The 26,186-nt window shown below is 51.1% G+C and overlaps 13 protein-coding genes across 13 annotated transcripts; 8 read left to right on the forward strand and 5 right to left on the reverse strand.

Moving 5' to 3' along the window:
* Window positions 1–1,235: 1,235 nt before the first annotated feature.
* On the forward strand, window positions 1,236–2,689 carry PSV08DRAFT_199392 (S-adenosyl-L-methionine-dependent methyltransferase). Its single transcript, XM_014220864.2, has 3 exons — window positions 1,236–1,343; window positions 1,397–1,784; window positions 1,904–2,689. The coding sequence occupies exons 1-3, from the start codon at window positions 1,328–1,330 to the stop codon at window positions 2,556–2,558; spliced, it is 1,059 nt and encodes a 352-aa protein (XP_014076339.1). The 5' UTR covers window positions 1,236–1,327; the 3' UTR covers window positions 2,559–2,689.
* PSV08DRAFT_285201 (uncharacterized protein) lies at window positions 2,668–3,216 on the reverse strand. The gene is made up of 3 exons (XM_014220865.1): window positions 3,172–3,216; window positions 2,972–3,117; window positions 2,668–2,924 (listed from the first exon to the last, which is right to left on the reverse strand). The coding sequence occupies exons 2-3, from the start codon at window positions 3,101–3,103 to the stop codon at window positions 2,859–2,861; spliced, it is 198 nt and encodes a 65-aa protein (XP_014076340.1). The 5' UTR covers window positions 3,104–3,117; window positions 3,172–3,216; the 3' UTR covers window positions 2,668–2,858.
* A 322-nt stretch (window positions 3,217–3,538) lies between these two features.
* PSV08DRAFT_220127 (kinase-like domain-containing protein) lies at window positions 3,539–5,442 on the forward strand (the record flags this gene model as incomplete). The annotated part of the gene is made up of 2 exons (XM_014220866.2): window positions 3,539–4,679; window positions 4,734–5,442. The coding sequence occupies 2 exons, from the start codon at window positions 3,539–3,541 to the stop codon at window positions 5,279–5,281; spliced, it is 1,689 nt and encodes a 562-aa protein (XP_014076341.1). The 3' UTR covers window positions 5,282–5,442.
* A 624-nt stretch (window positions 5,443–6,066) lies between these two features.
* PSV08DRAFT_387878 (uncharacterized protein) lies at window positions 6,067–7,676 on the reverse strand (the record flags this gene model as incomplete). Its single annotated transcript, XM_014220868.2, has 2 exons — window positions 6,067–7,416; window positions 7,470–7,676. 2 exons carry the CDS (start codon window positions 7,674–7,676, stop codon window positions 6,415–6,417), a joined length of 1,209 nt encoding a protein of 402 aa, XP_014076343.1. The 3' UTR covers window positions 6,067–6,414.
* Window positions 7,677–8,000: 324 nt separating this feature from the next.
* Window positions 8,001–9,396, reverse strand: PSV08DRAFT_360930 (P-loop containing nucleoside triphosphate hydrolase protein). The gene is made up of 3 exons (XM_066093002.1): window positions 9,244–9,396; window positions 9,107–9,194; window positions 8,001–9,061 (listed from the first exon to the last, which is right to left on the reverse strand). Exons 1-3 carry the CDS (start codon window positions 9,372–9,374, stop codon window positions 8,102–8,104), a joined length of 1,179 nt encoding a protein of 392 aa, XP_065949278.1. The 5' UTR covers window positions 9,375–9,396; the 3' UTR covers window positions 8,001–8,101.
* Window positions 9,397–9,617: 221 nt separating this feature from the next.
* On the forward strand, window positions 9,618–10,542 carry PSV08DRAFT_199403 (actin-related protein 2/3 complex subunit 3). The gene is made up of 4 exons (XM_014220870.1): window positions 9,618–9,676; window positions 9,758–9,803; window positions 9,861–10,135; window positions 10,189–10,542. Exons 1-4 carry the CDS (start codon window positions 9,671–9,673, stop codon window positions 10,432–10,434), a joined length of 573 nt encoding a protein of 190 aa, XP_014076345.1. The 5' UTR covers window positions 9,618–9,670; the 3' UTR covers window positions 10,435–10,542.
* A 251-nt stretch (window positions 10,543–10,793) lies between these two features.
* PSV08DRAFT_369933 (uncharacterized protein) lies at window positions 10,794–11,697 on the forward strand (the record flags this gene model as incomplete). The annotated part of the gene is made up of 3 exons (XM_014220871.1): window positions 10,794–10,931; window positions 10,982–11,045; window positions 11,120–11,697. The coding sequence occupies 3 exons, from the start codon at window positions 10,794–10,796 to the stop codon at window positions 11,695–11,697; spliced, it is 780 nt and encodes a 259-aa protein (XP_014076346.1).
* Window positions 11,698–12,310: 613 nt separating this feature from the next.
* PSV08DRAFT_245963 (uncharacterized protein) lies at window positions 12,311–12,923 on the forward strand (the record flags this gene model as incomplete). Its single annotated transcript, XM_014220872.1, has 3 exons — window positions 12,311–12,343; window positions 12,410–12,500; window positions 12,589–12,923. The coding sequence occupies 3 exons, from the start codon at window positions 12,311–12,313 to the stop codon at window positions 12,921–12,923; spliced, it is 459 nt and encodes a 152-aa protein (XP_014076347.1).
* A 966-nt stretch (window positions 12,924–13,889) lies between these two features.
* PSV08DRAFT_35460 (ankyrin repeat-containing domain protein) lies at window positions 13,890–15,467 on the forward strand. Its single transcript, XM_066092878.1, has 2 exons — window positions 13,890–14,332; window positions 14,389–15,467. Exons 1-2 carry the CDS (start codon window positions 13,985–13,987, stop codon window positions 15,370–15,372), a joined length of 1,332 nt encoding a protein of 443 aa, XP_065949279.1. The 5' UTR covers window positions 13,890–13,984; the 3' UTR covers window positions 15,373–15,467.
* A 151-nt stretch (window positions 15,468–15,618) lies between these two features.
* On the forward strand, window positions 15,619–15,910 carry PSV08DRAFT_285250 (uncharacterized protein). The gene has a single exon (XM_066092578.1). The coding sequence runs from the start codon at window positions 15,638–15,640 to the stop codon at window positions 15,854–15,856; it is 219 nt and encodes a 72-aa protein (XP_065949280.1). The 5' UTR covers window positions 15,619–15,637; the 3' UTR covers window positions 15,857–15,910.
* Window positions 15,911–17,560: 1,650 nt separating this feature from the next.
* PSV08DRAFT_400696 (Chloroperoxidase) lies at window positions 17,561–18,776 on the forward strand (the record flags this gene model as incomplete). The annotated part of the gene is made up of 4 exons (XM_066093600.1): window positions 17,561–17,660; window positions 17,723–17,957; window positions 18,059–18,333; window positions 18,420–18,776. The coding sequence occupies 4 exons, from the start codon at window positions 17,561–17,563 to the stop codon at window positions 18,548–18,550; spliced, it is 741 nt and encodes a 246-aa protein (XP_065949281.1). The 3' UTR covers window positions 18,551–18,776.
* Window positions 18,777–19,132: 356 nt separating this feature from the next.
* PSV08DRAFT_387894 (magnesium transporter NIPA-domain-containing protein) lies at window positions 19,133–21,716 on the reverse strand (the record flags this gene model as incomplete). Its single annotated transcript, XM_014220875.1, has 3 exons — window positions 19,133–20,382; window positions 20,447–21,387; window positions 21,586–21,716. 3 exons carry the CDS (start codon window positions 21,714–21,716, stop codon window positions 19,133–19,135), a joined length of 2,322 nt encoding a protein of 773 aa, XP_014076350.1.
* Window positions 21,717–21,932: 216 nt separating this feature from the next.
* Window positions 21,933–25,461, reverse strand: PSV08DRAFT_360934 (MIF4G like-domain-containing protein; the record flags this gene model as incomplete). Its single annotated transcript, XM_066093003.1, has 6 exons — window positions 21,933–23,034; window positions 23,084–23,268; window positions 23,316–24,220; window positions 24,267–24,534; window positions 24,582–24,822; window positions 24,993–25,461. 6 exons carry the CDS (start codon window positions 25,459–25,461, stop codon window positions 22,154–22,156), a joined length of 2,949 nt encoding a protein of 982 aa, XP_065949282.1. The 3' UTR covers window positions 21,933–22,153.
* Window positions 25,462–26,186: the final 725 nt, after the last annotated feature.

A 26,186-nucleotide genomic window follows, 5' to 3' on the forward strand; every position in this document is an offset into this window, starting at 1 on the left:
TTGACGGGTCCCAAGTGTCCGACAAAGCATCCCATCCAGTTTCAAATCCATTTGGGACCGAAATATTGTGGTTCTGTTGTTGCAGCTCAAGGTTAGCTCACTTGATAGATCCCTTCGTCCGAAACGAAGCATGCTTACAACATAGTCCCGAGCAACATATTAAAATGCCTCAGTAATATCAGACTTGTAGATCAAAGCCTGCACAATAGCATCGAACCGAGCCTTACTCTGCTTTTTTGTGGTGCTGGGGTCGCGCACACAAGGCGCTGGCTTAGCAGGAGTTGCCCGAGGCCCCACCAACGTGTCGGTTCTGGTGTGCAGACTGGTTGGCGCTGCAAGCACAGAGACAGACGTAGTGATTGTCGAGGCAATGAACGCAAAGCGCATCGTGGAAATGAGTTTGCAGTTTCTCAAGCATTCAGTGTTCTGGGGCACATGTTTGTGCGCCACTCGAGGCAGACTGATGTAGATTTATATCTGTCTTTGCCCCCCCCCTTTTTTGGCGCCACGCTGACAGCTGGACTTCGGCCATACTGTCTGCATTACCCCAGATTTTTTTTGCCGCTCAATTGCCTGCTCCCTTTCCCACACCACCAAAAATGCGGGGTCACTGCAGATGTGGCAGGCAGAAATTGTATTGAACAAAGTTCTGACTGCAGCGACGATCAAGGATATACATACATATAAGTACATACCATACACCTCAAACAGCAGCCTCATTGTGGTGTGCCTTATCTTTTGGCAAGATAAGCAGCGTGTATGATCACTTGCACCGTCTGGTAGTCTCTCTTGTTGCAATTTTAGATTCTTCTTAATAAATACAACAAGGAGTCAAAAATCAGAGCACACTGAATAGAAGAATGACCATGATAACCTTTTACTTGTATGCCATACCTTTCTACTTCCTGCTTAGTTCAAATGCCTGGTATCTAGCCGCGAGAGGTCATTGGTCACCTTGTACTTACGTACGCTCATCTCGCGTAGCCTCGGCGCAAACCGCTTGATTGGTCAATTCTCCGCTTAGCAGAATTTACCAAAAGATATCTCGCAATCTTCACAGAGCAACCCAATCCTCCGTTGTTGACCGTTTTCGGACGATTTCAGCGATGGGCGGACTATCTCGACTAATGGTTGACGTCATTAACCCGCCGCTAAGCCGTATTTGGCACACTACGAAACCCTCCGGAGCCGAGTCACAGAGATATAGGTAGACGATAGTTTCACGTGTCCAGAGTAGAAGACATTCGTTTTTTCGTCATACTTACAATCCACTCACTCACGTCGAAGTGACCGCAAGCGTCTGGTCTAGTAGAGCAACTTACCCGCCATGAACTACATATCAAGTACATAGCTTCCGAACCGTATATCATCTCAGCTCAACTAAACAACTTGCCAGACCTCGTCAACTCGGATGCGGTCATCAATCCTCTCCTGGATAATGGCTACCTCCCACACGCGGTGATCCGCGTAGGAATCAGGCGCCAGCTAGCCGACCGCTTGCAGTCGATAGCTACTACGTCCTTGGAGTCCGCTTATGAGACCAAGATGAAGTACGTCAAGCTTCTCCGGGAAAGGCCAATTGCAATTGCGACCGCAACTGCAAATGAGCAGCACTATGAGGTAGGGACAAGTGTTCTCAAGGGCATGTTAGGTCCCCGGATGAAGTATTCGGCCTGCTTGTATGAGAAGGGCGGGGAAACGCTAGCGCAAGCCGAGATTGCCATGATGCGACTGTATATTGAAAGGGCGGAATTGAAGGATGGAATGAACATTTTGGACCTCGGGTGAGTTTTCTTCCCTTTTCTAATCTTGCATTTGCTGTTTCAAAGCACAAAATAATCACGTGCGTCCTGAAGCCGAATGGGCAATGTGTTTCACACGAGATGGCTAACAATGACTCCAGATGTGGCTGGGGCTCAGCATCTCTCTTCATGGCGGAAATGTTCCCCAACTCCAAGATCACCGGCTTCTCAAACTCAAGAACACAAAAAGAATACATTGACAGCGTAGCCGTATCAAAAGGACTAAAGAACCTGACCATTATCACGGGCGACGTTGTCGACTATGAGTTCCAGCCCGAGGCATACGACCGCGTTATTTCTATTGAGCTCTTCGAGCACATGAAGAACTACCAGCTTCTGCTGCGCAAAGTCGGTTCTGCGCTGAAACCCGGTGGCAAGCTCTTCGTTCACATTTTTGCGCACTGCACGACTCCGTATGATTTCGAAGAGGGATGGATGACAGAGCATTTCTTTACAGGTGGCACTATGCCTTCGGCTGATTTGCTACTGTACTTCCAAGATGACTTGAGAGTCAAGAACCAGTGGTGGGTGTCCGGTATGCACTACTCAAAGACATGTGAGGATTGGCTGGTTACCATGTTGAAGAATAAGGAGAGTATCTGGAAGGGACTGGTGGAGACGTATGGAGAGGAGGGTGCGTTGACTTGGTGGAATAGGTGGCAGGTTTTCCACATGGCTTGCTCCGAGTTGTTCAGGTGGAATGGAGGTGATACATGGGGAGTCAGCCACTATCTGTTTGAGAAGCCTTCCGCGTAGGTTGCGAAGGCCGATGGGAAGTGTTGAAAGCGAGTGCAGACTCGCATAATGTCTAAGAACCAACCCCATAAATATCACACGGAATTTCATAAAATCGTAAGACGAAGAATAAAAAACTGCATCTGACGCGATTGCTCTATTTTGCATTGATCCGAACTTCCTGGCGCTGTCCACACGGGACATTGCAGCCACTGGGCGTGGTATCTATCTCCAGCACTCCGTTATCTGTGCGATTGAGCATGCCTCGTGTTCATATCTTCTAAGCTCTCTCTACACGCCTAATGCTCCTGCATTCATTGTTCAATGGTCCCATGGGTGCTTCCAGCCCAAAAGCGCGGGGCCGTCCTTCTTCGCGCGGTACATCAACTGCGCCTGTCAGCACCTTTCTCGCTCCTGCCAGATCTCTAACATACGAAGAACCACATTGACGCGCCGAGACCCGTTGCCATGAATCGGTATAGCGGCCTGACCGGGTGGATGTGGATGGGGTGGTTTGGGTGCGGCGCATATTTGGGCGGGCCCATGCGGGAGCGTGTGGGTTGCATCGTGTCTGGTGAGCCTGTAGAAGTATCAATACTGATGCCAGCTTTGGAGAGCGTCGCACTGCGCCTACCTGCCGCGTCTGGGGTGCAATGGCTCTGTGACGCTTTTGGTGGGTGAGGTGTGATTAAGGTCGATCGCGGACTACGCTAACACTGCGGTGCCAAGATCGCCCCATCCACCGTCAATCGCGGCTTCTGCTCCTTCACCCGCGACAATCCCGACCACAATCGTCATCTCTGCCCAGCAGCTTTGGCCTCGAGCCCCCCGCCCATACCAGTGCCCACCATCGCGACCACACACTCAGCGCTACAAAGACACCGACCGATACATCGCGCTCACCCTCGCTGCATACGTTAACGCCGCGGCCCACTTAGACCAGAGTAGAAAGCGTGCCTGCGGACCCTTGAGAATCACGTATCGTTAACACCACCGCCGGTATGGCGACTCCGGCGGGTGCTCCCCCGTCGCGCACCCTCCAACGCCAATTCAAGGGATGCTGCAAGATTGGCGAGTACGAGATGATGCAGAAACTGGGCGAAGGCACTTTTGGTGAAGTCCACAAGGCGCGTCAGCGATCGACCGGCCATGTCTTTGCGCTCAAGAAGATTTTGATGCACAACGAAAAGGACGGGTTCCCTATCACGGCGCTGCGAGAAATCAAGCTCCTCAAGATGCTGTCGCACGATAACGTCCTGAAACTAGAGGAAATGGCTGTAGAGCGGCCCAAAACTGAAGGCAGGAAACGTGCGATACTGTACATGGTCACGCCGTACATGGACCATGATCTGTCAGGTCTCCTCGACAACCCCGAAGTCCAGTTCAAGCCACCGCAGATCAAGTGTTACATGCTGCAGTTGTTCAAGGGTCTGGCATACCTACATGACAACCACATTTTACATCGAGACATGAAGGCAGCCAACCTTTTGATCAACAACTCTGGGCGATTACAGATAGCCGATTTCGGTCTTGCCAGACACTACGACGAACCGGTTCCACAAAGAGGCAGGGGCAATGGTGAGGCAAAACGCGAATACACTTCACTAGTTGTTACTAGGTGGTACCGACCGCCAGAACTGCTCTTGCAACTCCGAAGATACACACCGGCGATCGATATGTGGGGCGCAGGCTGCGTCTTTGGTGAAATGTTCAAGCGCAAGCCCATCCTCACGGGCCAAAGCGACATACATCAGGCACAGATTATCTTCGAGCTGGTTGGATCCCCGAACGATACGAGTATGCCGGGCTGGAACGAGCTACCAGGAGCAGAACCTGTTCGCGCGTTCCCAACAAGTACTGGAAATATTGCGCAAAGATTCCGTGAACTATCGCCCCTTGGACTGTCGCTTATCAAGGACCTCATGAGACTCGACTGGCGGAAACGTATCAACGCGATTGATGCCATCGACCATCCATACTTCCGAGAGGAACCATTACCAATGCGCGAAGAAGATATTCCTCACTTTGCCGACTCACACGAGCTGGATCGCCGGAACGCTCGTGGCCAAAGGCAAGCACTTCCTCCTGCGCCACAAGGCGGTACTGTAGGTGGAGGTCCCAATGGAGAATGGACAGGCCAAGGTCCACCACCACAGCCGTGGCAAGGCAACGACCGAAGATACGGCGGCCCCCAAGACCGAGGGCCACCGGGTGTCGACCGTGGCCTCAGAGGTGGTGGTGGCGGCGGCTACGACCGACGAGGCTACGAACACCGACCCCCTCCACCCCCTCCCCCAGGAGAACGACGTCCAAATTGGGGCGGCGGAGACCGCGGCCACAACAACCTCCCCGCACCCCCAGCAGACGGCCGCCACCCGCTCCCTCCCGTCCCCCGCTACGGCCCCGATGGCGCAGACCGCCGCAGAGGTAATGTTCCCCCCGGCGACACCTACATCCCCAGCTACGGCGCAGACGGACACCGTCGCTCCCGCGAACCAGACGACCGTCCACGCCGCGGCTCCCGCGACTCTGGCAATTCCCGTGAGGGTTACACCGACGACCGCGCTGATCGGAGCCGCGCGTATCGTGATCGTGACCGCGACCATCGAGGCGGCAATAGAGGAAACTTTATGCAGGAGAGGCGGGATGCGCGTACGCGGTCGAGGAGTCCCGAGCGCAGAGATGCGAATGGAAGTGGCAATGGAAGGGGGAGGGATGTCTCGGATATTTATAGGAGGAGATGAGGATGCTAATGCTGATCAAAGGTTCGGTCTGGTCTTTTTTTTCTTCTTCTTTCCTCTTTACATTCTTTGTTCGTGGCCGAACCTGGTCCCGTTTGTGGAGTTTGGGTTGCCAACCCCCAAATGGATGAGAGATTTGCATGGTTTACACTTCGAAGTTTGAATGGAGAACATGGGGAAAAAAACGTAGATCAAACGCGCATTTTTAGTCTTCTCTTTTTTCTTTGTATTTCTAGGTTGGATACGCGCGTCTGTGAAGTGAAGAGATGCCAACACGGAGGAGGGATAACACAGATTGGGATCTCTTCTTATTCTTCTTGCTTCTCTCTTTTCTTTTCACTCTGGCTGTTTTGCTGTGAAAAGCGATCACGACACTATACACACATTTTGGTGTACGCGCGTATAAGCAACAAAAAGGGGCAATAACTTGTGTCGATCTTTGCATTTTCCGGGCGTTTTTTGTTTGACTTCCTCTCTTTTCGAACATTCTTGCACGCAATAGCAAGCTTCCATGGTCTTTTTCCCTCCTTCTCTATCTTTTTCCGCTGCTTGAATTTGGAGCGGAATGATGCTGCTTCAAGTCGGGACATTGTGGTTCAGGCTAGCTTCGTACACAGAGGGGTTTTTTTGTCTTTAGTGTTTTTCTGGGTTTGATCGTTTGGGTTTGGTCGGTTGCGAGTGGAGGGCTGCACGTTGTTGATACCATAGATCAGAGTAAGACGCGTGTAGGATAAAATTGAGTTTGCTTAATGTATTTTTTTTTTTGCTTTGATGGCTTTGGATACTTAATTTGCTATGGTCTCGAGTTAAGAGGTGAGTCTGCATTCGATGAGCGTAGCAGATATAGGATTTGGCGACTTCGGATCAGTGTCGTCTTGCTTGCATCCCTAAAAAGGAAGTGCTAGATCCGGATTTTGTCAAACTTTGACCTGCAGTGCCTTGGATTTTCGGACAGAGTATCGTTGGCATGGCACCGGGACGCAGATGGCGCGGGGGCTGTCCGGGCTTCTGCGTAAGACCTACTTCAGGCCAAGATTGTCTTGACATGCTGCTGGAGGGTAGAACCACACTTGCGAGTCCACGTATGGCTCAAATCTTCCCATGTAATCAAGTTCTTCAATACCCTTCCCAGCTTCTCACTCTGGATCCCAATCCGGACGGCACGTGCACCCTTCACTCCGGACATGCATGACGCCCGTTCGACTAGCCTCAACCAACCACTCCGCCCACTCGATCTCATGCTCAACAATTGTGCAATGCTCGCCCGTCTCAACCCTCTCTTCCTTAACCTTGAGCAGGAAATCGCGTAATTTGAGCGCACACTTGGCCATGGAATTCGATTGACCGGGCGACCGGTGTCGTTGCTGCTCAGCGTACATCATGCGCTCCATGCGAGTTAGCAACTGTGCTTGGATGTCACTGGATTCCTCAAATCGGGCGACGAGCGCTTTGGCACGGATTTTGAGGCGCAGCGTGTCTTCCCGGGTGGCACGTGTACAAGGTAGAACGCGCTGGGGGCGCGCGAGATGGAACGACCCGACGTCACGCAAAACCACAAGTTCGTTGAAAGACTGATCTTCGATTGTCGATGTTGAATCGCTGGAAGTCGGCCGCGGAGTTTGCTCTGTTCCGTTCCAGTTGAGACAGGGGCTGGGTTGCGCAGAGTAGCCAGTGTCTTGGTCCGATGGATGCTGTTCATCAGAATCCCAATCGCATTCGGTGTCTGGGTAATCATCTGAGTCGCACATGAAAGTTTCAGAGTAGCTGAAGCCGTAGCCTTCTCGCTTCTTCTTTGGTTTCGCTAGCTGGGGTGCTTGCGAGGTGGACTCTGAATGTCGGCGCGGTTCCTGAGATGGTGATGCCCTGGTTTGAGGTGGATTTGCAGAGACGGACCGGTTTACGCTGCCAGTCATAGTAAGTCCGGAGAAGCTTTGGGTGAATGCTTCTTCGCGGCCTCTCCGAGCTGGAGGCTCATCAGGTGGTACTGAGAATGAAAATCTGAGTTCAACGTTTTGCGGCTTTGCTTGCTCGTTCTCTGACTTTTGTGTCTGTTTCTGTGTTGGTCGCACCACCGCCTGCGACTTTACAGCGGGCGCTGGGTGTTCCATCAATGTTGTCAGAGTCGCATCCACATTTTTCTATGCAAAAAAGTTAAAACAGCCCAAAATCAAGAGCAAACAATGCGACTCACGGGTCCTCGCCACCTAGTTGGCCGTTTAGTCTTGCCACTCATAAATCGTCGCTCCTGTAGGGTGGGGGTCTCTTTGGACACAGGAAGCGGGATGGGATCAAAACTCCGGCGCGTACTCAGCCGCTTTCTTGTAGGGCCTCTTCCCTTCTGCTCTTCTTCAGCTACAAACTCTATCTGGTTCTTAGGAAGACCTACATTGACGGGCATGTTTAGAGACTGAGGGGTAATTGTTCAAAATGATATGTAGCTGGCCCAGTATCGGTCACAGCAGCGAAAAAAAGGTCAACACAATTTCAGTATCAGTGGGTAAATTTCAAGGTTGCAGTTTGTTGATGGGGTGGTGTTTGGAGTATATCTAGGCGACTTCAGTAGGCTGCGCGTTGGGGTCGCGTGAAGGCTGACTAGCGCGGTTAGCGCCGAACGTGGCTCCCATCCTATCACCGGGGTGAATCTCCGTGTTTTGATACACAAATGCCCCACCATGTTAGGGTCCGTTCACAGCTGGGATACTCTAGGTGTGGATTCGTGTTGATCACGCTGCCATGGCGACAACTAAATGGTATCATTTTGAACATTTCGTCACTCTTACTCTTGCTTGGTATAAGACGAGCCCCTCATTGGGCATGCATGCATCATCTCTTGCCATTCTCCAGAAGCTCCACCCCTGTTCTTACAACACCAATCGCTGCACCAGTCTGGATCGCTTCACTACCTCCTCCACTCAATCTATACTCAATGTCTGCGAGACCTGACATCCATGTCACCATAACTTGTGGCGGCACATCATTTGCGACCAGCTCTTCACTAATCGCTGTTAGGATATCTGCAAGCGCCAATCCCTTCAATGTCTTGAGGTTATTTATGGTCCGCAGACACTCCGTCATGTCATTCTTAGACAGCAGTGTTTCGATAATGTACTTGATGTCTGAAGGATGCGGGGCTGCTATACAGTCGTAGATGGTGGTTTGAGTGATTTGGTCACGCACAATTGAACTTGGGTCGACCGCCGGTTTGCCTGGGGGCTGGAGTGGCGTGCTGGAAGCGTGGCAGGCCTGTAGTACGTTGAGCGCTCGTCTCATATCTCCCTTGCTTAGAGTGACAAGCGAATCAGTGGCGTCTTGTGTAATGTTGACCTTTTCCTCCTCAATCACCTTGTCCACTAGGTGCCTAATGTCCTGGTCCTTCAGCGGCGAAAATCGAAATCTTGTACAACGCGAGAGCAGGGCGGGCGAGAGTTTGTGTGTGTAGTTTGCAATAATACAGAAACGTGTGTTTGCCGTGTACTTCTCCATGATTCGTCTCAATGCCATCTGGGCGGTGGAAGTCATGGCGTCGGCTTCGTCGAGAACAATGAGTTTGAAAGTTGCCAGCGAAGAGTCTCCTGCTTTGGGTGCTGCAGAGAAGATTTGTTTGGTACTGCTGAATGTCTTGATCTGCTCTCGGACTACTTCGATACCTCTGTCGTCTGATGCGTTTAGTTCGAGAACCATCTGCCGCATGTTCTTGTTTCCGTATATGCGTCGTGCGAGTGCCAGGACGGTCGACGTCTTTCCGGTTCCGGGAGGTCCATAGAGGAGAAGATGCGGTAATCGCTGCTGGGGTCAGCGAGGAGCCTTTGGACGGGGCAACGACCTTACGTTTGAGTCGACGAATTTGTTGATCGTGGCTATGATGTCTTTGTGGCCTTCTACATCGTCGAGAGACGCTGGTCGATACTTTTCTACCCTATGCAAGCTTTAGAAAAGATGCAATCGTGTCACATGCAGACACATACCATGGCAGTGTGTCTTCAGCTTCTACAGGTAGATTGGCAGCGCTCCGCTTGCCCTTTTTCGAGTCTCCGCCAAAGCTGATAGACTTGTCGACAGGCGCATCAACGTCCATTTCATCTTCAATGTCCGACATGGTGAGAGACTTGATTTGTGTCAATTTGGTGCCCTTTGTATGATTTTGAGGTCAGGTTGGAGCGGTGAGTGCAGGGATGCTGCAATGTGTAGGATGCTGGGCTGGTGCTAATAAAGTCGGGGCAGACGCGCCGCGTGAAGAGACGCGTTAATTGGCGGCGGCTTAGTCACCCCCGCCCCACGGTTCAGCCCTACGAGCACACCTCATACAGGCGGCCAGCGGAGCTACGCCGTCACCTCCGCCGAGCTCAAAGCACACGACCCAGAACAACAATCTGCGGGCACCCACATTCCAAAATGCCTGTGAGTCTTGAACTGTTGCAGACAGACGACTACTGTCGAAGAAAACATTCCCAAACACCATGACAGCTGACACCCCGCCAGGCCTACCACTCAGTCTTCCTCGATGAGCCCAACCAGCAATTGATTGGTAGGACGCTCCCCCATTCAACTTTGATGAGTATACCTTGATTGACTGCTACAACAGGCAACTTTGCCCTCCTTCCTCTTCGTACACGCACTCGTGGGCCCGCCGTCCAATTGCCTGCTCTGCCCGCAGATGTCACCGAGCTCACCATTGAAGCCTCACACGAATCCTACGACCCCCTCGACGAGGTTCTCGCCCTGTTCCGCGCCAACACATTCTTCCGCAACTTTGAGATCAAGGGGCCAGCCGACCGTGTGCTCATCTATGGCATCCTCTATGTGAGCGAAGTGCTGGGCAAGATCAAGCCCAACATGAGCCGGAGAGAAGCTGAGAAGGTACGTGGCAGCTGCGACAAGAATGTGGAGCCAAGGCTAACTTTGTCAAACAGGCCGTCATGAACTCGGCTCTTGATACAAACTTTGCAATTCCTGGCGACGCTGGATTCCCATTGAACCAGGCTTTTGAAGCACCTCCAGACAGGAACTCGGCCGAAGTGCTGCGACAGTACATCATGCAGATGCGCCAGGAGTTGGCAACACGGTTACTCAACAGGGTGTACGCAGACGATACCAACACTCCTAGCAAGTGGTGGCTGAGCTACACAAAGAGAAAGTTCATGGGCAAGGCTTTGTAGTTGCTGCATTATGGTTTTGAGGGGCTTTACCGTCTTCAAGATTTGACAGTGATAGAATCATGATTTGGTTCCTCAAGTGGTCAAGTACCCATATGACTCGTTTCAAGATATTGCATGCAAACATTCCTGCTGTTTCAAAAAGTGTCATCCTTTCATGCATGTGTTTGTCTCACCCGGATGCTAACTTATGTGCTTGCGTTTGCATGTCTGGTCAGGCAGGCGCAAACGATTGCTTGCTGGTTTTAGCATTCACTTCCCGCTTTTTCTTAATCTCCACCATATACCACCCACTCTCCCCGCCTCAACCCCTCGACATTCTCCGCACAGCATTGTTACTACATTGAATACCATCGTCAGCTATGGTTTGGATAGGATTTGGTCTTAACTCACGGGCCGCTGTACAGTCACTGACAAAATACGATGGTATTTCAGTTTCGCCGAGAAAGTGTAAAGCATGCCCCGAAAAACTAATGAGTTATAGAAGACTCTTTAGAACTGTGCGAATCACCACCTGGACATTTTATTGGTAATGATGTAATCTAACTAGAATAAAAGGCAAGACGGGAAGGATAGGGTGTGCCCTGAGGATGAGCTTGCATTGCTGCCATATAGTACGTTCACAACGGATCTCTTGCGATTGGACAGCATCAACTTTATGCAATCATTAACACAATACTGATTAAAGTGCCGCCACTTTTCGGCTGTGAACTTCCCCCGTGTGGTCTCATGCCCCAACTCGCATACCAAAACGTTGTTCGGCGCCTCCGCAAGTTGTGGCTTCTGCGCGCAAAAGAAAATCCCACCGAGATTTCCCTCAAGTACATCTGCGAAAAGGTTTTGGACGAACTTCTAGATGAATCTGAGAAGTTGCCATTCGGAAAAGCGAACAAGACCACAAGACGCACGCCCTGGCGACGTGAACAAGTCTTCAGGTTCGAGCCTTGCTGGGCGCACTACTTTGTTCTTGAGGCGAGGCGGATGAGTGGAAGGAGCAGCATGACATCGATGGAGGGTGAGACGCAGGATGCACATCCAGAAACGGAATTCGTCATACCGATGACGCTAGGTATTCATGTCAAGAACCCTGCGAATAAAGAGCATGTATGTCAGTTGTGGAAGGAGTGGCACAAAAAGAAGAGGCGCCCTGTACCGGCACTGAGCCCACAAGGAAGCACTGCCGCAGTGGAAGACGTAGCAGGTAGTATGCAGGATGACTCAAAGGCAAGTGGAGAGACAGAAAATTACTCGGTTATGTTGGTGTAGGGCATGGTGTCCCTGACCCAGGCAGAGCAAGAAATCCTGCAGGGACATGTCTTGAACCATTAGAGCAGCTGGTGTGTAATTCTTTTTGGTTAGGATGTGCTTGTATTAGTTCCAGGGTTAAGGCAGTAGCAAAGTATTAAATAATGCACACAAATCTTTGAACAGCAACACTATCTCCTTGGGTCACGAGGTGTTTACATCCTTCAAGCTTTGCAAATATGACTCGCATTCGTCGCCGCAATTCTTTGTTTCAAGGACATGCTCTCTAGGATGAGAAAAATCAAGTATGATGTCAGGGCCCTAGTCTACTTGCGGTGTTGTAGACTCACTTTCACCGTGAGGCTTCTGCCTTGCTCTGTTCTCACTGTCCCACTAACAATCCAGTGATATAAAATTGTCCCTCCTCACACAACCATCCATCCCTTTTTCTCTCTACCTCATCTTCAACTGGTACACAAATCACCTTTTCTCAGCCTACCTTGCCTGCATTGCAGTGTGCACCAACTACCTTTAACAACATCACAACATCACAACAATCGGTGAGTGGTCTTCTTGTTACATGCCCTGTTGGCGTTACTGATCCGATAACAGATCTTCATCCCCAACCGTCAAGATGCCCAAGTGGACTCCCGAGCTAGACGCGATTGTAAGTAAACCATGCACTACCTCAGCTCTTTATGCAGATTTTCACAGTCACTGACATACCTTTCAGATCCTCCATGGTGTCTTTGAGGAATGCAACATCAGCTTCTCCAAGCCCCTCTGTGCCAAGATTGCTCAGCGAGTCAATGATACTGGAGTCGGTATGTTTGCCATCTTTCCTACACATGTTTGTTTTATTCCTCTCCCCGTGTTCCTTGTCTACGCAAAGATCTGATGTTCCCATTCTAGAATGCACTGCCAAGGCCATTGAGAATCGCCTGTACTCTTGGAAGAAGAAGAACGTATCCGGCGCCATGGGCTTGAACTCTGCTACGAGTACTCCTGTTCAAGCACCCGTCACTCCCAAGACACCGCGATCCCGCGTCAAGGCCAAGGCAGAAGATCCCACGACGCCTTCGCCCTCTACCCGAAAGCGCAAGGCTAGTAAGCTCAAGACTGAGTCTGCTGAGTCCCAGTCTGAGGAGAATAGTGAGCTTGATGATATGCTCGCTGTCAAAAAAATGAAGGCTGAGGCTCTTGAGGAGGAACACACTCTCGATGTGACGGCTGAGGAACAAATCTGAGGAATTGTTCTTGTCCACTGAGCACCTGGCTGTATGGTTGTAGATGTACGACACAGTCGCGAGGCAATGAGTTTTCAGGATAAAGTTTGAGTACCTTGCACGCTGGAAGATTCTAATTTCCACGGTGGGGTATTGGCCTAATCCGTCGTTGCAAACAGCATGTACAGCGGTTTAGGCAGATGCACACATGAATTCATGCAACATATCACGGGTCTTTGACATGTCTCTCATTTCTCTCTCTGCTTCACTTCCGAAAGCACATGTCTTCCCTCTTATCCGCACACCATGACGATGTTGACTTCTTGTGCGCTCATTACCATCAATACCACACAGAGCTCTTGTTCTGCTCACTATCCTCTGAACAGTTGCTCCCTTCAGGAGCCAATCTCAACAACTTTTACTGAAACACGGTAATGCGGAGAACAATTCACATCTAGTTGTTACATGTAGATAACTCACACACAATTCCAATCCAAACATCTTTGTAGGAGAGCAAAAGGAAACCGAGCGAAAGATGTAGGTTGCAATTTTCCGAATGCCCACCTGGGGCTAGTTCGACAGCCCATGCGTGGCATGTCATGTCTTTTGCAAGAGTGTCAAAATATGCCTAGGCATCTCGATGCTCGTATACGTCTACTGTGGTAGCTGAATAAATCACTCGAGGCTGTGCTGGCGTTCTCACATTTACGGATGTGGCTGAGCAGCCATCGCGAATGCGCCTACTTGCTCGCTAATCTCTTTACACTCGCTTTAAGGCTACCCGCGGGATGGACACACTACGATTTTGTCAGCGACTTGGCCCCTCTTCTCGCGTTATCGAGTGCCATCAATTCCCATTGGCTCCTAACCACCCACATCAGCCGCAGCTAACGGTGGGGGCTGTGCATCCACCAAATGAACCGGTGTAACTCTAGTCATCACAACGGATTTATCAGGCAGCCCTGCTGCTCAGGCACTCGCTCGTGAGCACTTTTCAGCTCAGCCAAAACCAACGCCTTGCCTGCCCATATCCCCCTTTCTAGTATCATCCATCGACACACACACGCAAGCACGAGACCGCAATGACAAAGTCAAATAAGCACGGAAAGAAGCAGCCGAATCTTTGGCGAGAAGCTTACAAGGCGCTCTATGCTGATGGCGCGGAGAAAGAGCATATGCAAAAGGTCCAGGCCAAACTGAGAAAACGACTCAATCAACCGGATCTGGACCTCAAGACTGATGAAGGGTACAAGGTGATGCTGTCGTTTATCAGTAAACAAGGGAGCAAGCTGGAGTCAAAAAAGCGCCCAGAGAGATTCAACAGGGTGTCACAAAATATGGGGATGATTAAAGAACTGTTCGGGGCGGGCGCAGCAGTTGGTGGTCCCTATGTGGCTATCCCCGTTGCCGCCTTGTTCATGGTTTTCTCCGTATGATAGATTATGCATGCTGACTTTACGTACAACCACTCTAACATCCCAACCAGATGGAAGAAATATACACGTCTGAGAAAGGCGCCATGATGGATTTGGCCGAGGTTGCGTCGGATTACTATGTTTATACTGCCAAAAGCCACGAGCGTGTCAGTATACGGCCTGAGGATGATGACGATATGCAGAGATTGAAGCAGAAGCTGCGCGTCGTCTATATTGGCCTGTTCAAAGGAATCATGTTTGCATCGGCGCAGCTGGCAAACTTCCTATGTGACGACTCTGCGCCCAAGAAATGGTTCAAGAACGCGATGAAGATGTACAATTGGAGCGAGCAACTCGAAAACCTCAACAAGCGCTACGAGACGAGCCAGAAATGCTGCGACGAGATGGTCTGGCGTCTGACACTTGGCACGGCGCCGAAGGCAGAAGAAACCAAGCTGTCTCTGGGGCCTGGTCCGCGCAATGCTTTACACTGGGCGGTCGCAGACAAGCTATATACCAGGATCGACGAACTCGTGTCGAAACGGGAATGTCCCATCAATGCCCTTACACCAAAGCGCTGGACGGCATCACATCTAGCGGCGGAGCACGGCGATACCAAGATCCTACGGACCTTGCGTTCCGTGCCCGGTATCGATATCCACATCAAGAATGTCGACGGACGCACCCCTCTCCACATTGCCGCGCTAAACAATCGAGTCGGCGCCGTAAAACTGCTGCTGGAATGGGACCACAAGCTGCTCTCTGCGCGTGATAACAAAAGCCGCACCGCATACCTGCTTGCGGCCGCAAAAGGCCACTTCAAAGTGCTTGAAGTGCTCAAGAACAAAGGCCAGGACATGAACGAGTCGACGCCCAAGAACGGGTGGACAGCGCTCCATCTCGCAGCCGAACAGGGCCGCGTCGACGCTGTCAAATTCCTGTTGGAAAACGGTGTCCGCAAGGATGCCCGCACTACGGCCGGCGCATCAAAAGGCTGCACTGCAAAGCAAATCGCCGAATTCAAATCTAAAGCAGATGTTGTTGCGCTGCTTTGAGGAAATATACCTCGGTTCAGTCGAAAGCAGTACACAGTCAATCAATGCCCTGTGCGTTTCAGCAGGTTACATCCCCCCCACTACGTATCCAGGCAAAGTAGAGAGATAGAGAGAGCATTGGTAAACTTTACAAGGAGCCTCTCCATTCGGCGGGCCATTTCCTGGCGAAGAAAAAAAAGATAAGCAAACTATGCCGCCCTACTACTTAGCTCCCACAATTCCCGAATCCCATGCGTTGGACGAGACAAAAAAAGCAAAAGGACTGATGAGGAAGTTTACATATCTACACGGAACTTTTTTGTTTTATTTTGGAATGTCTGGCGGGCAGGGGGGTTGTTGCTGGATGATCCAAGTTCTAGATGCACGCACGGCGTTAAGAAAGTCGCGGAGACGCCAATTTGCTTGGCCTTGTATGCGTGAGCGGGCCCCCCCCGGCTTTCTTGCTCACAAATACGTGGGTGCTGATTGGGCGGTGTGGGTTTGAATATACTTCAAACAAGTCGTGGTGGGTTCGCACTGAGCTTTCACGTGCGTACGTAGGTGTGTTATCTTTTTTTTTTGCGTTCTTTGCGTCGAAGAAGCAAGTGAAGGATCGTTTTATTTCCCATTGTCACCACCAACCTATGATAGTACAGAGGCTTTGTAAACAAAAAAACTGTCAGGTTTGTAGTATAGTGTTATGCCAGCCTTATGACGTACATTTTTCCGACCGCACACTCCACGCGTTTCATGCGATATTTATAGATCCTTTGGATTCAATGCTACATAGTACTTTCATTTAAACAGTGTGCATACAGTAAAACTCTTGGTGTGTATACAGCGCCTGGAATGGGCGAGATTTCCGGGCCTTGGTGTTTCGATGGGGTGGCTGTCTGCAGCGGGGAAGGCGAATTGTAGGCTTGTTAAAAAAGAGCATGAACCCTGTTTGCCTCCCGGCCCGGCCGAGGCAGTAGGAGGGAGGAGGGGCCTGCACAACATCGGCTGCTGTCTGGAGTATGATGAAAGGATGCGAATGCTGGGATAGAGCCGCATTTTTTTCTTCTCTCTCTCCTTGGCAATAAGGGGGGGCTAGAGGCGTTTGCAAAGTAAAGCCGCGGTAAGTTTTTATTCGATAGTAATGTGCGTCTATCCATCTAAGAATAAACTTTGCTGTTTACCTGACTTGGCACCTTCATGACATGTTGTACTCTGGAGTTGATACCATGATAGGCATACTGTTGTAGGGAAATGGTTAAAGGGTGTGGCGCACCGTCGTAGTTTAGCGGGAGTGCAATCTCCGATCCCTGAGTTTAGCTCCACTACTACCAAGACAGACTGCGCTGCAAGTCAAGCATATCTCGTGTATGTAGTCGCCCGACGGAACCGACTGAGCCACCATGTTGCTGATGATGGCCATGTATTGATGATGTTATCGTGTGTTGGTGGATGTTCCATCTGCCTAGCTGAGCCCCAGAATGGTCAGCAGACTAGTAAGGTGTTCGCAGCAGCAGCACGCACGAGTGGCAATGATACAGTCATGCGTGAGACTGATGCTGGCAATGCAACGAGCAAAAAAGGTCAGCATAGCATAGCAAAGTCGTAGTAGCCCGGGCTAGTCCCGGAGCCACGCATTCGAGTCAGGCACCTACTTTGACGTTGTTATGTCGCGCGGGCCGAGCGACCATGGCTCCGCTGTCCAAGACCTGGCCCACCTGCAAGACAGGGGGGAGGACCGCGAACATTCCTGGGGTTCTCTCCTCCCCAGCGAATCCGAACCACTTTTGTTTTGCCATGAACGTTACACGATTCGAGCGAGATCCAGAGAACAAGGGCGTGACATCTTTCAAGAGACCGGGTGACAAAAGGGCAGTAAGAGGCACGTGTAGTTGAAAAATGGTCCTGGGGGGGCGCACGCACTGGGGAAGGATGCTGGCATAGTAAGGAACAATAAGTGAATACGTCCGAGATGCCGCTAAGCCTTTGCGACTTACTAAATTTTCCTTTCCCCTTCTTGGCTTAGAAACAAGGCCTTGTACGCATGGAGAGCAATCTGCGGTGGCGCTGGTCGTTTGACCGAGGCGCGCAGAAAAAAGTGGTATAAGAGACTCGTGGATATCTTCGTACACTGAAGCCTATCCTCACGCCCGCTCAACTCTTGTAGACATCGACTTTCGCTCTCGCCACAAATCCTCTCTACAAAACCGACAATATGCGCTTTACATCTGTACCAGTTGTTGCCCTTGCGGCTGTTGGCGTAGTCAGCGCCCAGGGTTCTATGGATACCTGGACCCCAGCTGGAACCGGCGACTGTAAGTTTAAAGATAAAACAAAAAAGTCCACTCGTAGGATAAGTATCTAACATCCTCTCAAGCCCGTGGACCCTGCCCCATGCTCAACACCCTCGCCAACCACGAATTCCTCCCCCACAACGGCCGCAACTTCACCCTCGACATCCTCAAGCACGCCCTCAAGACCGCGCTGAACATCAGCGACGACGTCACCGTCCTCCTGCACACCGCCGCCCTCACCACCAACCCCGGCGGCTCAACTTGGGGCTTGGATACCCTGAGCACGCACAACATCCTCGAGCACGATGGAAGTCTTTCGTAAGTTTTCCCCCTTCCCATCCTCCCTTAGCACATATCACATATCTACATACTATGCGATATGAAATAGGATGAAACATAACTAACACACCTTGCCATAGCCGCCAAGACAACGCCATCAACGGCGACTCAACCTCCTTCAACGCCACCATCTACGAGCGCACCCGCTCCTTCTTCACCGCCCCAACCATCTCCCTCCAAATGGCCGCAAACGCCCGCCTCGCCCGCATGCTCGACTCCCTCAAGATCAACCCGCAATTCTCAATCACCCTCCCCGCCGTCGGTTTCAGCCACCTCGAAACCGCCATCTACATGATTGTCTTTGGCGATCGTACCCAAAAGACGGCCCAGAGGGATCAGGTCGATTTCTTCTTTGGTACGTTTCTTGCCACTCCCTTCCTCCCCCCCCCCCCCCCCCCCCTTTTTTTTTCTCTTGAACATGAAAAAGCTAACAATGAACAGAGAAGGAGCGTCTTCCTACTGAACTCGGCTGGAAAACTCCTAACACCGTCATCTCCGGTGCCGATGTCAAGGAGTACCAGAACCTTATTGTTGCCAATACAAAGTACCAGGCTGATATCATGGGTCCTTAAATAAACCCTTTCCAAAAACACCAATATCATAGGTGGAATTCGGGGGTTTTATTTTCTTTTCTTTGTCGATATAACTACCTTTTTTGTTTCGCTTTTTTTTGGCATATGCTATAGTTACGAATTGTTCTTCTTACCCTTTTTTTTTCTCTCTTCTGGAATAATCTTTGTAGATGAAATGGGCCCATTAACGATAGTTAAATCATATTTTTTTTTTGTTCTCTCTCTTCTATAACTTGAAGTAGTTTTAAGCGCATGATTGAAAAAAAAAAAAAAAAAAAAAAAAAAAAAAAAAAAACTCGGTGCGTGGAAAATAATCAAACACTAAACTGTTCCCCCAATGTGCATTGATTATTCGGACATGGAAAAACTCTCAAATCTGCAAACTCGACACCACAAAACAGACTTTTGAGAACGAAAAAAAAAATGGCATAGTAGGAACACCCGAGTTGGCATCGTCAAAGAACAAAAAAAGACAAGATTCAAAATAGTGCAAAACAAAAAGCTCGCAATGCATTTAATATCCACTCAAATACTATTCCTCTATTCTATACTTCTAAAAAAAAACCATCCAAACCCTTCACCTCAACTACCTCTCTCTTCCCGCTCCGCCTCACCTCTAATATCCTCCCTACTCCCCCTCCCGCCCAACCCCCTCCAAAGCTCACTCAGTGTTCCACTAAGACTCCTGCCCCTGCCTGTCCTCGCAGTCACCGCGCCCTCCGACGGCCCAGCCTGGCTATCGCGCGTCTGGCGGCGACTCAGCGGTTCACTCGTAGTCGTACCGCCGCCCATCATAGCGCCGTCATCGACAGCAGTGGCGGCGGCGGCGGCATCGTGCGAGGAAGAGCCGAGGCCAAGGACGCTACCGCGGCGGCGGATGGAGTCGTCTGGGTCGCGGTAGCGGACGCTGGCTCCGCGCTTGAGGTCTTGGACCATGGTGCTGAGGCTGGTGCTGAGCGGGCTGGCGAGGAGGGGGCCGGCGATGCTGTTGCGAGTGCCCTGCGGGCGGTCGACGGTGCGCAGACGACGGAGTTGGGAGCCAGGGGTGGTGGGCATGTCGGTTTGGGATTTTCCTCTTGTCGGGGTCCAGGGAAGTCCTAGTTCGGGGTCGCTGGTTGAGGCCAAGGGTAAGGGTGCGGCTTCGGATGGTAGGACCGGGGTTGAGGTGTGGCGGTTAAGTGATGGTGTTCGATCTTCGGGTTCGTTGGGTTGGGTCCATGGGTTTGCGACTAGAGAAGACATGATGTCGGCAGAGACTGAGCGAACGGGATTTGGTGGGGTTACTGGGTCGGGTATAACCACAATGGTTGGTGTTGATGGGCGCGAGTCGTCATCGCGGTAGCGAGAAGGAATGTTGATAGGTGGTGAAAGTGGACGCGACGTCGATCGCGTACTTTGAGCAATATCGTCGCCTGTATCATCCACATCATCCGTATAACGTTCTCCTGCCAGATACATTGCATCATGATCTGGCTCGTCATCTTCCTCATTGTGCTGCGGAGGTCGTCCGCTCGTGATCAGCCAAACGCCAAAGAAGGTCAAGGCACATCCACCGATAAACTTCCCTGCATCCTGCGCTGAAGTCCTTTCAAAGTCGCGGTAGAGCACTGCCGACCCACCAATAACCGACAAAGTGAAGAGAACAAACTGGACGGGAATGACCTGGGTGGCATCGAAGCGCTGCAGTGCACGGTTGACATATTTGATCTGCATGACTGCAGTACCAACGAGAATAGTAACCAGTAGATAGAAGACTGGAAAAGTAATGGCCCGCCATAGCGTATATGAAAGCAACGACGCAACACCTTTGGTTGAGAGCGCTGTATATCCACCTTGAATAAAGTCAGTCACCGCATTGCAGACATGGACAGACTGAATGCCCAAAAACAAACTTACCAAACAGCCCTACAAGTCCCAGATCAATCAAAATGTTCTTATCCCCATACTTGTTACTAGCGCCCATCAAGACGATAATCACACCAACAGTGATACCAAGATACGTCTCAAACTCCCATCGCCTGATCAAATCCCAAATTTCGCCAGGCCCCAACTTTGGATTGTTATCGTTTGCCGAAAGAACGACCGTCACGGCGCCTCCGACAGCGATAATGACGCCCAGCGCATCCCGCTTGCGAAACGGCTCCTTGAGCATAAACGGCGCAATGATGCAGTTGGAAATGAGTGCGACGACACCGAGCGGGGAGACAATGGACGCAGGCGCAAATCCGTATGCGAGAAAGTTGCCTGCCTCTCCCACCGTCATGAGAATGATGCCGAACCACCAGTACGGCGACTTGAGATACGACTTTTGCTTGTAGACCTCCTCGTCCGGCCCTGATCCCGCGCTGTCGCCCCTCTCCACGCCCGGTCTCGACTGCGAGCGCGAGTTCGCAACGAGGGGATCCGACTCGGTCGCCTCAAAGATATTCGCATCGGGCGCATGTGTCTGGTCTGCGGTGCCATTTCCGTGCTGCTGCTGCTGCTGATCCTTACTTCGGCCGCCAAACTTTGTCACTTCTTCATTCAAGCGGTTCAAGCTCAGCCCGGACGCATTCCTCCTCTTGCGCTGCCGCTCCTTCTCCTGCCACTCGCGATCCAGCCGGATGTGCGCGTACCGCTGCATGTTGAGCGCAAACGATATCAGCACGTTGCCTACTATCGCCGTCACGATGCCGATAAGACTGCTCCAGTTCTCCGGGTAGCTAATGCCACCACCACCACCACCACCGCCGCTGTCACCGTCGCCCGTCTCTTTTGAAAACCATGATAAGCCATTAAGGAGTATTATGCTCGATGTGTGCGTGGATGCCGGCGTCGCTGAGCCAGCAGTGACGTAGCTGGAGGGTATATGCATCGCGTCGAGAGGTGCAGGCTGGGCCCAAGCAGGGTAACGCGGAATACGATGGACCAGCCGAGGGAACAGCGCCGACCGTGGTAACGCACGCCCGTGTGCTTAGGTGCGGTTGGTGAAAGAAGTTATTGCGTTCAGATACTATACGGGAACTACAAAACGCATGGAATACAAGGTGACATACTGTCCGGCCCGAATGTTGGCGGTGGGCTGCATTTCTTTGGTGCCGCCGTATGCCGCGACGACCTTGCAAGGTTCTCCAACTTCTTTCACATGACGAGGCTGCGGTCCAAGCTTCAAATGCACCATCGACATGCTACGCGCTAGCAGTCACTGTGCATCATCAGAGGCCCATTGATAATGTTGTCTTTTGCACGAGTTTAACAGGTTTGTCGTGCCTAGTGCTGACAAGGAACATGCTATGCTCATTGCGGCAGAGCCCTCTAGTCGGGATACTCATGTTTTGATCCTGTTCCATAGCGCCTCAGCCAACTACTACACATCATACTCAAACGCAGATGCATGCATGTATGTGAGACGAATTTCGTCAAATTTCTTTAAATATATGGCTATAATACAAACTACGCAGATAGACTATATTCTGCTTCTGCATGTTCCACATCACGCGACGTCACGTGAGGTGAGCATATATGCAGATTCCCATACACACCAATACGCCGTTGCAAATGTTGATGTCTATCCACATGCCTTTTTGCTAGTCGCCAATATCGAACTCTGTGGGCTTCATCCAGCTAGGGAAGAGACATCTTCACGTCGTCGTTCGTGGCATCCGCGACACCTTCACCATCCTGCTCCATGCTCTCAGGAACAGGGTCAGGCTCAGAAGCAAGAAGCTTGATCCTTGCTTCGACAGCCTCTTCGCCGACGACGGATTCTTCAACCTGAGCCTTACGGATAAAGACAGTGTGCCAGCGCTTGCCCCAGGACTTGATGAGTTCAACTTCCTCTTCGGTCAACGCACCGCTGGAAGACTTCTCAAGCATTGTGTCGGCAGAACCCTCTGCCACACCGCGCGTAGAGTCCTCAATGTACTTGAACAGTTCCCGGGCGTTGTCTCTGTCCTTGGCTAGTGTAGCTTCAACCATTTCAATCTGTTCCTGCGGAAGACCCTTTTGAAGACGGGCGGATGCGATCTGGCGGTTGCGGTTGGTGACCTTGGCGACTGTGTTGGACACCATCTCGAAAACCCAACTCTCAGTCAAAGCCTCTCCAGCGCCCATGTGGCTACCAAACACCCACTGAACAACCGTCATTGGCGCAAGAATGGTATAGTTGAGCAGGATATCGATAATGCGGACGGCGACACCAGGCTGGTCTTTCCAGTACTCCACCACACTGGCTACAATCTGACGGCGTGCAGTCTCATTCTGAGAGATTTCCAGGAGGCGGTCCTTGCCTCGCTCAATGCAAGACAGAACGTGGGACAGCGACTTGGCACCCAGACGGCAGATGGCGGTGACAAAAGCATCAGTTGAAGGCACGAGAACTTCTCCAACACCTTGCGCGACAGCCTTCTCATGGATGCTATCAATTGTAACTTGCACTTCTTCTGCTGTAGCCTTCTTCCTCAGCTGGTTGAGCAAGGTCTGACCCTCAACAGCGTATGGAGTATCTAAAGCTAGCGTCAGCCACGTTCGCATTCACGTCTAATGCGTACATACCTGGGTTGTCGTATTTGAAATCGGGACTATTGTCCGCATCCAGACGCTCGGGAATCAAAGCGTGCATAGGCTCTGGCAGAGTTGAACGGATGCGCTTTGCAAATGACAGTCTGATTTCCTTGTCCAAAGTAGCAAGAATGAATGCCTTTTTCGGATGCAGATTCGAAAGCTCGAGATCGTCAAGCCTGATGTTGTTAGCACGTTTCTACAACACACACCCTCTTAAACATACCATTCAGTCCACCTCCATCGGAACTCAAAGTTGCTGAGATGGTGCGAGAACCAGTCGAGAAACCTATAGCTCAACTCCAGATCCATCATGGGCAGATTCTTGTAAATCGTACGGATGGCCCTTCCAAGTGATGGTGCAATGGCAGCGGGAGCAACTTTGCAGCACTGAGTAATGAGCGAGTGGTAGTAGACGAGCTTGTGTTCGGCGCTGGGCAGCTTGAACAGTTGTGAGAAGATGGCGTCGATGATCATATCTTCAGACTTGTACTGGATCTTGTCACCGACCAGCTCACGGAACTTATCAAAGGGCGAGCCACGCTTGGCGAAAATGTCAACAGACCAGTAGCAGTCCACATCGACGAGGAACTTGGCGACCATCTCCCGGTTGAAGTCAAGTTGGTTGATGGTATCAACGATAGCATCGCGTACAAGAGATGACGCAATATCAGTCGTCTTGGGTACGGTATCGACTTCTTGGTCAGCGAAGAGGGAAAAGTAGGCCTCGGGGAAGACAGGCCTCGGGCCAGGGTTGACAGGAGATGGGATGGTAAATGTGGGGAAAGTGTGCGTCTGAGGAGCTGTGGGCAAAGCGTCTTCTTCCTTGGCGTTCATAATACGTAGTGCCTCGGGGTCAACGCGTGGAATACACCTGAGCTCGAATCCAGAATCCGCTTCAGCCGAAAGCTGCGCCTGGAGGAGGCCAATGACGCTATTGTAGCTGACTGGCTTTGACTCAAAATCGCCAACGTACGAGTGGATAAGGCTTTCGATGGGAACCATGTTGCTTGCCACAATGCCTGTGTTCTTCAACAGTTGCCTTGCTTGCTCATGGAAGCGCTCTCCTCCAGCTACGAGTGCGTAAGGGATGGTAAGGAGAATGATCTTGACGAGTTCGATACCAACAACCTGAACTTGTTAGCAAGGGACAACATGTGCTTTGCAGACTGCTTACATCGTTCTCGTTGGCACTCTGCAGATCCACAACCGTGTCGAAGAGCTGGCTAAGGAAAGTAAAGACACCATCATCCTCATACAGCGACTGCAGACAGGCAAAGAACCTGAGAAGTAGTTTAAACTCTTTCCACTCTCCAGCGTTGAGAGCTGCCTGTGCTCTGTCCGAAACGCGCTTCATGGCCTCGATTGTAATTTCTGGCTTGACATCGTTTGCGTAGTAGGCGACGGCTGCAACAAATGGAATCTTAAAGGGTTGCTCGACAATACTAGGATGGGTTAGTGAGATTCGACATGCAGCCATGGGAATGCTTACAGCTGGACTAGGACATCGAAGAAGTCTGAGCGGAGACGCTCGTCGTCAAAGTGCTCTCCAAAGTACTTTGCGATTTCAATGGCTTCGTCTTGCGGTAGCTTGGTGGAGCTGGCAATGTTGAGAAGCAGTCTCCTTAGTTTTGGGAACGGGGGCTCTTCGTATCGGCGACGGGGGCCGTCATCGTGGCGGCGTCTCTGGGGCCCACGACGGTCGTCACCGCGGTAGTAGTTGTCGTTGTCATCTACGCGACCATGTCAGCACCGTCATTTGAAGATGAAACAATGCGCGGAACAAAGCAGTGTGTTGGAGAGTACAGCCTGATGGGCATTGCAGTCATGAGGCATCTCATGAGTATCTCGTTTATGCATACTGAATGCGCAAGTTTGCCAGCAGACAAAGAAGTAGACTTACCGTCACGACGACGCTTGTTGTTCCCTCGATAACCACCGCGATCGCGTCTATCGTCACGTCGGTCCTCGCGCCTATCATCGCGCTCCTCCTTGAAATCGGCATCCGCCATGGCTGCGACAAGATCTAAGTGAACCTTTTGCTTCAATGTCTCTGGTGAGAATTCCCAGTGTCGCGGCGGCCTCGAATTACAGGTAGCGCGTGTGCCGTTGGTTGGGTTGTCGTAGTCCTTGTACGTGTGGCTGTAGGGACGGTAGAAATCGCCGTGGGGGAAGCCAGAAGGGCGGCCGTGGCGTCTGGCAACTCGGTTGCGATGTTTGCGGATGGGTCGCGAAAGTGGATTGTCGAGGTTGCTGCGCGGAAGTCGCTCTGGAGCATCCGCGAGAGCTTGTGATCCAAACAGGCTAGTGCCATCTGAGCTCTTGTCTTGGCGCTCCGTGCATGCATCTTCGACGTCAACGGGCATGGACATGTCATTGCTTGGCCAACTGGTGTTAACTAGGTGTTTTTGAGGATCGACATTTGGGGTAACATGCATTCTGGGCAGGCACTAGGCTTGAGATTGTATTGTTGTGTCCGGAAAAGGGTCAAGTTTGTTCAGCAGAAAGTTCTCCCCGTCAGTTGAGAGTATACCGGATGAAGCAGGAGAATCAATCTAACACTCACTTGGTTTTTGTAGACTGTGAGAGAATATACAAGAGTCTATTGTGAGTTAGTGTAGAATTTGCTGCTTCTCTCACTACATTGCCCAGCCGTTGTTTGAGGCTGAGTTTGTGTTTGGGGGTAAAGGCACGCAATTACCAAATGAGATATGATGAACTGACTTGGAAACCCCATCTATTCTCTTTTTTTTTGCTCATAGCACGTCAAATTCACACGTAAAAGACATCAAAAAAAAGATCAACAGTACAACAATATGAAGAGACTTGTATCCATTTAGGGAGTACGCGCAAAGGCAGGTAAGACAGCAGGGGTAGTCGTTGCCAGGTAAGCATTTGCTCCACTGCAGACATGCAATCCTTTGGTCTAGTGGTGTTCCAGTGCCGGCCATAAATTTGCCAGTCCGTATGCTCTCAGTGCAAAGGCCATTCTCCTCACAGGATCGCCGTTCCGACGGGTCAGGGTAAAACCGTCCAAATTGCGAAATGAGCCTCACCATCTCATGTGCAGCCCATTGAATAGATCTTGAATAACAAA

This window comes from Bipolaris maydis, assembly GCF_028858645.1.
Source record: "Bipolaris maydis strain C4 unplaced genomic scaffold PSV08scaffold_5, whole genome shotgun sequence".
NCBI lineage: Eukaryota > Fungi > Ascomycota > Dothideomycetes > Pleosporales > Pleosporaceae > Bipolaris > Bipolaris maydis.